Source organism: Arvicanthis niloticus, chromosome 22, assembly GCF_011762505.2.
Source record: "Arvicanthis niloticus isolate mArvNil1 chromosome 22, mArvNil1.pat.X, whole genome shotgun sequence".
Classification (NCBI taxonomy): Eukaryota; Metazoa; Chordata; class Mammalia; order Rodentia; family Muridae; genus Arvicanthis; species Arvicanthis niloticus.
The window spans coordinates 1,709,143-1,719,378 of record NC_133429.1 but is presented as its reverse complement, the minus strand read 5'-3'; the positions used below and the strand labels follow the sequence as shown (position 1 = coordinate 1,719,378).

The 10,236-nt window shown below is 57.5% G+C and overlaps 1 protein-coding gene across 1 annotated transcript in view; it reads left to right on the top strand.

Moving 5' to 3' along the window:
• The window catches only part of Dot1l (DOT1 like histone lysine methyltransferase), a 50,887-nt gene that overhangs the window by 36,744 nt on the left and 3,907 nt on the right, over positions 1-10,236 (top strand). Inside the window, exons 18-27 of the mRNA XM_076919387.1 lie at positions 3,778-3,915; positions 4,129-4,254; positions 4,403-4,887; positions 4,975-5,110; positions 5,612-5,758; positions 6,334-6,448; positions 7,008-7,585; positions 7,809-8,014; positions 8,785-8,849; positions 9,257-10,207. Coding sequence (XP_076775502.1) covers positions 3,778-3,915; positions 4,129-4,254; positions 4,403-4,887; positions 4,975-5,110; positions 5,612-5,758; positions 6,334-6,448; positions 7,008-7,585; positions 7,809-8,014; positions 8,785-8,849; positions 9,257-10,207 — 2,947 coding nt within the window. The remainder of the gene's footprint in view (positions 1-3,777; positions 3,916-4,128; positions 4,255-4,402; positions 4,888-4,974; positions 5,111-5,611; positions 5,759-6,333; positions 6,449-7,007; positions 7,586-7,808; positions 8,015-8,784; positions 8,850-9,256; positions 10,208-10,236) is intronic.

The following is a 10,236-nucleotide window of genomic DNA, read 5'->3' as shown; positions in this document are numbered from 1 at the left end:
GGCGACTGGCTGGCCCAGCTCAGTGTCTGCATGCTTGCTTTGACTTTGCTGATCTTGCTTTGAATTCTGGTTAATCTCAAAGGCCTTAACCCCATTTGTGTGGTTTGCACGTTTTTCCGTAGGTCTTCCGCTTGTCTCATTGGTGGGGCAGGCCTTGGGGTTCTGCTGTACCAGACCGCTTGTGGGACATGAGCAGTTGCTTCAGGGTTTAGGCTCCTGCGGCAGTCCTGATGTGATGCCTCGCCCATAGACATTGGACCATCATTGCGTGTGGTGTAGCTGTCGCCCCTGAAGGGCTCTGTGTCGTGGACTGGCAAGCCTGTCTCCTACTACCTGCACACCATTGACCTCACCTAGTGAGTCCCCCCTCGACACCCTACAGAGTGGGACAGAGTCACAGCCACGTCCCCTGGCAGCTCTGGTCTTGGTCCTTGGTTTTTCCTGACAAATAGATGACATAGCAGTTTCAGCTTTGTTACCAAAGGACTTGGGTCTCTGTTACCCATTCCAACTTGTTCCCACCAGCCTGCCCAGGTTTGTGCTGGCCTATCCCTCATGGCCCCCTCGTTGCCAGCGCTCTTTGTGGTGCCAGCCTGAGTGCTGTTTTCTCTGTTTTCCCTGGTGGCCTCTGGCTCCTAGAAGCAGCATGCTGACAGTTCTGCAGTTTGTTCTCTGTCCTCCCTGGGTCAGTGCTGGGACTGGCAGCTGACAGCCAGCAGCAGCTTTGACCTGCTGTGGGAAAAAGATCGCAGCGCACGCAAGGCTCCTCAGCTGAGGCGCGAAGGTTCCCCGTGTGTGCTATAGCATCATCACACATAGGTTTCAGTGTGGTAGCCAGTGTCTCCCCTGGGAGGGCCTGGCTGTGGGTCCTTAGCAGTCCTGGGAGCCAAGGTTAGCTGCCTCGGTACTCCAGCTGTGCCACCTTTGATGTTCGGTGCTGTGTGGCAGCTCTGTGGGATGAAGCATCTCTTTGTAGACATCCTGTGTCTGTGCCTAGGGCCCACTTTTAACAAAGTGTTTTCTTTTTCTCTCTTAGCTTGAAACTATTTTTCTAGTCTGAAAAATCCAAAACTCAGGGTAAGTTTCCATCTCTCTTGACTCTGATCCTACATAAGAGTCATCGTGCCTATCTGTGCATGCTTGTATACGTGTGTGGTCAGAGACCCTGAGGCCAACCAGGGCGCCTGAAGGCCCTAAGCTCTGTTAATGTGTTGAGTCTCCATGATTCTGTGAGTGATTGTCCTGCAGAGAGGCCAGGTGCCAGTACATTCTTGTCACATAGTGTCGTGTGTCCTCAAGTCAGGGGTTTGTACTAACAGTTGAGGGTACTGTCTCTAGAACCCTGGAAGGCTGGCATCATACTCCCTGGCAGGCACTACCCCTACCGACATCTGCTGGGCGTGGCCTGTCTGTCCCAGGGACACAGAGGGGTGGGCGCTTATGTACGTTTCCCTGAGGAGACGTAAACAAAGATGTATTCATTGCACATGGGCAGTAAGAGCAGAGCCTAGCACTATTTTGAGGGTTTTTGTTTGTTTGTTTGGTTTGGTTGGTTGGTTGGTTTTTTTGTTTTTTCTGACAGGGTTTCTCTGTTAGCCCTGGCTGTCCTGGAACTCACTCTGTAGACCAGGCTGCCTCGAACTCAGAAATCTGCCTGCCTCTGCCTCCCAAGTGCTGGGATTAAAGGTGTGCGCCACCATAGACAGTGCATGTCCTCAGCAAGGGGTCTGAGCCTCTCTGCCTGATTCCACAAGGGCATGTGGGGTACACCTCATGAAGGTCAGAGCAGCTGGGTTCAAGTCAGCAGTGGCTGTGTTGTGCCAAGAGGACATAGGTCTTTATGTGTGGTTTGGCTTTGCCTTTGGGACCATACCTGCCCTGCTGAGTGGTGCCGTTGGGACTCTCTCTGTTGGCTGGCATGTTCTATGTGCTTTTATTGCCATGTGGTCTTGCAGCTGTCAGTACAGGGGCACCATGACCGACTCGTTTCTTCCCCACAGAGGGGCTGTGGGGCCCGAGTCAGGCATTGAGACTCTCCCCAGTGTCGTGTGTGTGTGTGTGTGTGTGTGTGTGTGTGTGTGTGTGTGTGTGTGTCTACTTCATTCGTGCTGGAGCAGAGTTGGATCCTCCAGCATTCTGGACACTTAGCCAGCAGCACCTCATTTCAGGAGGAGCAGGAGGCAGCGAGGCGCAGGCAGCAGCGGGAGAACAAGAGCAATGCTACCACGCCCACCAAAGTCCCTGAGAGCAAGGCAGCTGCCACCGAGGCCCCTGTGGTGAGATAGCTAGAAGGCTGGGGTGCCCCAGGCTGTGGCCCTGTGAACTCTCCTGCCACAGCTCTTCACTGCCTGCCTGTGTCCTCCAGGATTCTGGTGCTGAAGAAGAAAAATCAGGTGTGGCCACTGTCAAAAAGCCATCTCCCTCCAAAGCTCGGAAGAAGAAACTGAACAAGAAAGGGAGAAAGATGGCTGGCCGGAAGCGTGGGCGACCCAAGAAAATGAGCGCTGCCAGTGCCGAGCGCAAGTCCAAGAAGAGCCAGAGCGCACTGGACCTCCTTCACTCCCCACCCCCAGCCCCACCCTCAGCCTCGCCCCAGGGTGAGCCTCTTTCTCTTCTGCATGGCAGAGTGGGTTTGAGGTCCCCATTCTCATGACTGTGGGACTCTTGCCATGTGCCGGGCCTACAGCATCAAATCGGAGGGGCTCAGTGTGGATTTGGACCCCATAGATTTCAGTTTGTTGCCCATGGTTGGTAGCTGACGGCCTCCTCTCTTCTGCAGATGCCTACAGGGCACCTCACAGCCCGTTCTACCAGCTACCTCCGAGCACGCAGCCACACTCACCCAGCCCGCTGCTAGTGGCCCCCACTCCACCTGCGCTGCAGAAGCTTTTAGGTGGGTCGTAGCTCTGACCTTGAAGCATTTCTGTGGGGCCCCAGTCGAGCCCACTTGCTTCATGGCCTGGCTTATGTTGGCCCCTGTGAGTAGCTGAGACTGACTCACCCCAGGGATCCTGGACCATATCTGGGGACCTGTGTGACCCATCAGTACTTGGGGAGCTCTGTGGAGAACACCTCCCTGCACAGGGAAGGCTGGCAAGTTCCTTACTTGAAGGAGAGACCTGCTCTTGGGGTTTAGAGCTGCCATGCTGCCAGGAGGGAGCCTCCTACATTGGGAGAAAAGCTGAAACCACAGCAGGATGGTGCTGCAGCAGGCCGAGGCCCAATAGCCTCCCTGTATCTGCTGGCCACCTCCTGCATCAGCCCTGCTTACATGCTGTGTTGTGTGCCTCCAGAGTCCTTCAAAATCCAGTACTTGCAGTTCCTGGCTTATACGAAGACCCCACAGTACAAGGCCAACCTACAGCAGCTTCTGGACCAGGAGAAGGTGTGCAGGCTCTGCCTTAATGTCTGGGCTCAGCTTAGGGCTGCCTGGGGGGCTCTGTGGTTACCTTCTCCTGTCCTCCCTTGCAGGAGAAGAACACACAGCTGCTGGGCACAGCCCAGCAGCTCTTCGGCCATTGCCAGGCCCAAAAGGAAGAGATCCGCAGGCTGTTCCAGCAGAAGCTGGATGAGGTGACTTGAGGCTGCCTGTCCACGTCAGCAGATACCTGACCCAGGGTCTGGCGGGGCAACCAAAGATAGCTTCCCTTAACCTTATGAAGCACTGACATGGGATGGTCTTGGCTGTGTCCGGGTCAGAACTGTACAGTGTCTGTCACCCCATTTGTCCCTGTGAACTAGGACTCTACTCACCATGCTTTGTTCTCCCATTCCCAGTTGGGCGTGAAGGCGCTGAACTACAATGACCTGATTCAGGCCCAGAAGGAAATCTCTGCCCACAACCAGCAGCTGCGGGAGCAGTCGGAACAGCTGGAGAAGGACAACAGCGAGCTTCGGAGCCAGAGCCTGCGGCTGGTGTGTGCAGGGCCTGCCACTGCTGTGTGTGCATGCGTGGGGTGGAGCATTGCCCACTCGCTGGCCCAGAGGTGGCCCTTTATTACATTGCTTGTTTGTGGGTGGGTTGTCGGTGCTACGTGCTGCAACTGTAGGAGGGGTTCCATTGCACTGTCCAGAGAGCCTGGCCCTCACTCCCTTTGGCTAGTGAGACTTCTGTCCATGTACTCCCAGCTCAGGGCCCGGTGCGAGGAGCTGAGGCTTGACTGGTCCACACTGTCCCTGGAGAACCTGCGGAAAGAGAAGCAGGCCCTTCGTAGCCAGATCTCAGAGAAGCAACGGCACTGCCTGGAACTGCAGGTGGGGTATCAGGGAGACGCATCTTCACCCTCAGAAGGGCATTTGTGATGATGGGCAGCAAGGGTGTGCATATCCTTGGGCCACCACATGCCACCTGCCCTGCTGGGTGGAGCCTGGGCTGCTGTGTGACTCCCCTTCTACCCTATAGATCAGCATCGTGGAGCTCGAGAAGACCCAGCGCCAGCAGGAACTCCTGCAGTTGAAGTCCTGTGTGCCACCAGATGACGCTCTGTCCCTGCATCTGCGTGGCAAGGGTGCCCTGGGCCGCGAGCTGGAGGCTGACGCTGGGCGCTTACGCCTTGAGCTGGACTGTGCCAAGATCTCCCTGCCACACCTCAGCAGCATGAGCCCCGAGCTGTCCATGAATGGCCATGCTGCCAGCTATGAGCTCTGCAATGCAGCTAGTCGGCCCTCATCCAAGCAGAACACCCCTCAGTACCTGGCCTCCCCCTTGGACCAGGAGGTGGTACCCTGCACCCCTAGCCACAGTGGCCGGCCTCGGCTAGAGAAGCTGTCTGGCCTGGCTTTGCCTGACTACACTCGGTTGTCACCTGCCAAGATTGTGTTGAGGCGGCACCTGAGCCAGGACCACACTGGGGCTAGCAAAGCAGCTACCAGTGAGCCACACCCTCGGTGAGGACAAGTGCACATAGTGGCTCTGCCACCATTGCTGCCGTGTGCCTGCTGGGCATGGGCAGAGTGACCGGCCTTTCATTGCAGGCCAGAGCACGCCAAGGAGAGCAGCCTTCCCTACCAGAGCCCTGGCTTGTCCAACAGCATGAAGCTTAGTCCCCAGGATCCACCGCTGGCCTCCCCGGCAACCTCGCCCCTCACCTCCGAGAAGGGTAGTGAGAAGGTACGGGCTGCTCTAACTAAGCTACCTGTGTGAGGAGTAGAGGAGGCACCTGCAGTGCCCAAGGGCGTCCTCATCTGTAGCTTGGAGCTTAGTTTGGAGACCTGAGGAGGAGATGGGCCTGGCATCCCTGGGCTTCGTGGTGTGGTCGCAGTCCTCGGGTCTCCTGGGAGGGGACTCGGGTGCTTACACTTTGGAGCAGGGTTTGGTTGGTTAGTTGGGGGATCTGTAGTGGGACCGAGGGCGTAGGGCCTCCACTCTATTTACAGAGATGGAATGAAGTTTGGGAGGAAGGGGCAGGGGGTCCTTGTGAAGCCTGGCAGTCTGAAGTGACAGAGGTGGGAAGAAGAATCTGGGGAGTGTGCACTGTCCTCAAGTCCACACACGGACCTTGCAGAAGCTGCCAGCCCATGACTGAGGACATAGCTTCTCTGGTGGGTCTGCTGGGTCTCTGCTGAGCTTCATCCAGGCCTGGGTGACAGACACATAGCCATCTATTGGCAGGGGGTGAAGGAGCGTGGTTACAGCAGCCATGGGGAGACCATCACCAGCCTGCCGGTTAGCATTCCGCTCAGCACGGTCCAGCCCAACAAGCTGCCTGTCAGCATCCCACTGGCCAGCGTGGTGCTGCCCAGCCGGGCCGAGAGGGCGGTGAGTTGCCAGACCAGGTGGTGGTGGTGATGGCGGTGGCTGTGGTTGGCTTCACGAGCAGCCTTGGTCTTTAGGACTGTCGGATGCTGTGGAGATTGAGCCCAGAAGTGCCAAGGGCCATGTCCACAGCTAATTTTGCTGCCATGTAGTTAGGTCCTGGGGTGTGTTTTGTAAGAAGCAGAGAAGAAATAGCAAAGTTCTCTTAAGAGGGTTTTAGCCACTCAAGCAGCGGCGGCAGACATGTCCCGAGCTGTTGTTTCTGACAGCTGACATCAGGGACGGGTGGCCTGTTGTTCCCAGAGGCTGGGCTGGGCGGACAGTGCCTGCAGCAGTGTCTTGTCTGTCCCAGGTCAGATTGAACTGAACATGTAGTTGTGTCTAGCCTTGGTTTGGGACCATCTTATCCCTGTCTCACTTGTTAACTAAATGTGACCTGGCCTTTCAGCTTGGACTCCTGAGCTGAGCACAGCTCTGTCCTCTGTGGCCTCCCCTTCCCTCAGCCCTTCTCCCCCACTGCCTCCTGTCGGGCCTGCTGCACTTACCCCTGCACTCACCAGGTGGGTTCTCTTTTGCAGAGGAGCACTCCCAGCCCTGTGCCACAGCCCCGGGACTCCTCATCCACACTTGAGAAGCAGATTGGCACAGGGGGTGCTGCAACAGGAAGCAGGAGCCTTGCTGTGGCGCCCACAGGTGATCTTTGTACCCTCACCCCATTGGGGCTTCTCCCGGCTAGCTGCCATGGTCCCTGGGGAAGAGATGCCATTGTGAGACAGAAATATGAACTGAGGGCACACAGCAGGTAGCCCTGAGGTTCTGAGCCCAGGATCCTGTTTGGGGACAGTGGAGGGACTAGTATATAGCTGTCCTTTGCTGACTTGTTTTGGGCTAGGGCAGGACAGGCACCTTTTCCTGGGGGATGCTTAAGGTCTGGACCATTTCCTTAAAGCTGTCTTGTCCTGGGCTCAGCCAGTCCTTGAAGATTCAGATGCTCACAGTAGGGGTAGCACTCTGTAGGCCCTGGTGTTTGCAGGTGACTAAAGTCAGGAGGCTGCCGCCTCTTTGAGTCTGGCCCACCCACACCTGCTGGTGCTCTTGAGGCCAGCCTCAGAGTTTTATAGCCTCCAGGTCTTTTTCTAGAGATCTGTTCCTGACCTCAGGCTGTCCCTCTTAGGATGTGGTGTCCTCATCACTCCCACCAGTATGCTTGGCTTTCTTGCCTTCCTTAAGAAACTGATATCTTCATTGATAGGTTTTTATGCTGGTTCGGTGGCCATCAGTGGGGCCCTGGCCAGCAGCCCAGCACCTTTGGCCTCTGGAATGGAATCTGCTGTTTTTGATGAGTCCTCCGGCCCCAGCAGCCTCTTTGCCACCATGGGGTCTCGCAGCACACCACCACAACACCCACCTCTCCTGTCGCAGCCCCGCAATTCGGGCCCTGCCTCTCCTGCCCACCAACTCACAGCCAGTCCCCGCCTGAGTGTGACCACCCAGGGCTCGCTGCCAGACACCAGCAAAGGGGATCTGCCTTCTGATCCTGCCTTCTCAGACCCGGAGAGTGAAGCTAAGAGGAGGATCGTGTTCAGCATTTCAGCTGGTGCCAGCTCCAAGCAGTCACCTTCCACCAGGCACAGCCCCTTGACCTCTGGCACCCGTGGGGACTGTGTACAGAGCCACGGGCAGGATAGTCGCAAACGCAGCAGAAGGAAGCGTGCGTCAGCTGGGACACCTAGCCTCAGCACGGGCGTGTCCCCCAAGCGCCGGGCTCTGCCAACTGTTGCTGGCCTCTTTACACAGTCCTCGGGGTCTCCTCTTAATCTCAACTCCATGGTAAGTGCAGGACCTGTAGGGCAGGGTGGGCAAGCACCACTCATGTGGGTTGTGGGGCTGCAGTCCAGCGAGACAGATCCACAGACAAAGCAGCTAGGGGTGGGCGGGTGGCAGAGACAGTGGCTGGTGGGCTGGCTCCCTCCTTTCCCTACTTGTACTTTCACAAGGTCCCCAAGACCCTAGCCTGGGCATGTGGCTCATCTGCCCTCCCCTGGCCCCACAGGTCAGCAACATCAACCAGCCCCTGGAGATCACAGCCATCTCATCCCCTGAGAGCTCCCTGAAGAGCTCCCCCACTCCCTACCAGGACCATGACCAGCCTCCGGTGCTCAGGAAGGAGCGGCCCCTGGGACCAACTAATGGGGCTCACTACTCGCCACTGACCTCAGATGAGGAGCCAGGCTCTGAGGATGAGCCCAGCAGTGCCCGGTAAGCCCCAGGTTGGCAGCTCAGCAGGGTGACAGTCTTGGACCAGGTGCTAGCTCTGTCACCAGCTTTTCTACCCTGACCTCCATGACCCGGGCAGTGTTCTTACTGGGCTGGGCGTCACCTTTGCTTTTCTTGGGGAATGGGGGATGGGGGCCTGCACGCCTCTGAGGCCCTCTGGATACTCTGCTTGTGCCTGAGCCAATATATGCTCCCCTCCCACCTACACTGTGCTGCCCTGCAGTCCAGTTGAGCATTGATGAGGTCCCGTCTGCCACCTTCTGAGTGTCAGAGTGGAGTTCCTGCTGCATATGTGAATTTCGGTCATGCTTTGACTTTGACACCAGGGCTAAGATTGCCACCCAGTGTCATATTCCCAGGGCTCTAACATTCATACTGACCCTCCGAGTACACCATTGTAGAGCATTGTGGAGCAGATGTGCTGCCTGCCTTTGAGCTGTGCCTCTGTTGCATTAAGCTCCAAGTTCAGCAGGGCTTGGGACAGCAAGCTCTTACAGGTTGCCATGCTTGAGACACACAGCTGTCCCCGTGTACCTTTGTCATGTGCCACAGCCCAGCTGGGCCGTCTAGGGTCCTCACCACCATGGGTTCATACACAGACCTGGTACTGTCAGCTGCCCAGACTTACTCTGGCTCTGTTCAGGGGTCCTTCCACGTGGGGCCTGTGGGCCTTTGGACCCTCCATTACCTGAGGGTCCTCAGATGCTCTCTCAGCACACAGACTCACCTAAATGACCATTTTCTTTGCACAGAATTGAGAGAAAAATTGCAACAATCTCTTTAGAAAGCAAATCTCCCCCGAAGACACTGGAAAATGGTGAGTTTTTTGCTCTCTGCCTGGAGCCTGAAAGGGGGGGTGGGGGGGGAGTCCTGTGTTCTTTCTGCTCAGGGCTGCATCTTACATGGATGCAGTCAGGAGGGCAGGACCACAGGCCTTCATCTTACATGGATGCAGTCAGGAGGGCAGGACCACAGGCCTTCATCTTACATGGGTACAGTCAGGAGGGCAGGACCACAGGCCTTCATCTTACATGGATGCAGTCAGGAGGGCAGGACCCCAGGCCTTCATATTGTTAGCAGCAGCAGTCTCATGTTGCGCCTCTGAAGAGTTCCTCACATCTCTCAGTGTCCCTGCATGTCAGCCCTGTAGAGGCACAGCCTCCTCCTTCACCTGGGGAAGCAGCAGCCCAGGCTCTGCTCATGGTCACTGACTTCTCCCTTCAGGTGGCGGCTTGGTGGGAAGGAAGTCAGTCCCCTCGAGCGAGCCTGTCAACAGCAGCAAATGGAAGTCCACCTTCTCACCCATCTCCGACCTCGGCTTGGTCAAGGCCGTGGACAGTCCGCTGCAGGCTGGCTCTGCCCTGAGCCACAGCCCCCTGTTCTCTTTCCGGCCATCCCTGGAGGAACCTGCTGCTGAGGCCAAGCTCCCCACCCACCCAAGGAAAAGCTTTGCCAGCTCTCTGGGTGCAGCCGAGGGCCCAAGCCCTGGCACCAACCCTCCCAACGGCCTGGCCTTCAGCGGAGGCCTTGCTGCAGACCTCGGTTTACACAGCTTCAACGACGGTGCTTCCCTCTCCCACAAGGGCCCTGACGTCACTGGCCTGAGTGCTTCCCTGAGCTTCCCATCCCAGAGAGGCAAGGACAGTGCCACCGAGGCCAACCCCTTCCTCAGCAGGCGGCAGCCGGAGGGCCTGGGCAGCCTGAAGGGTGAGGGCAGTACAAGCAAGGAGTCAGGAGAGAGCCTGGCCCTGTGCGGGCCCTCGGACAAGGCCTCACTGCCCCATGGCAGCAGGGCCAGCAAAGGCCGAGACCGCGAGCTGGACTTCAAGGGCGGCCACAACCTCTTCATCTCCGCTGCAGCCGTGCCTCCAGGTGGCCTCCTTGGTGGCCCTGGTCTTGTAACTGTGGCTTCCTCTGCGGGCAGTGCGACACCCGCTGCCCAGGCTCCCCGGCCTTTCCTGAGCACCTTCACCCCTGGGCCCCAGTTTACTCTGGGCCCCATGTCCCTACAGGCCAGTCTGGGTTCTGTGGCCGGCTCCTCTGTGCTGCAGTCCTTGTTCAGCACTGTGCCGGCTGCTGCAGGCCTGGTGCACGTGTCCTCTACTGCGACCCGACTGACCAACTCACACACCATGGGCAGCTTCTCCTCTGGGGTGGCCGGCGGAGCCGTTGGAGGTAGGCAAGGAAGGGCCGACTTCTGAGGA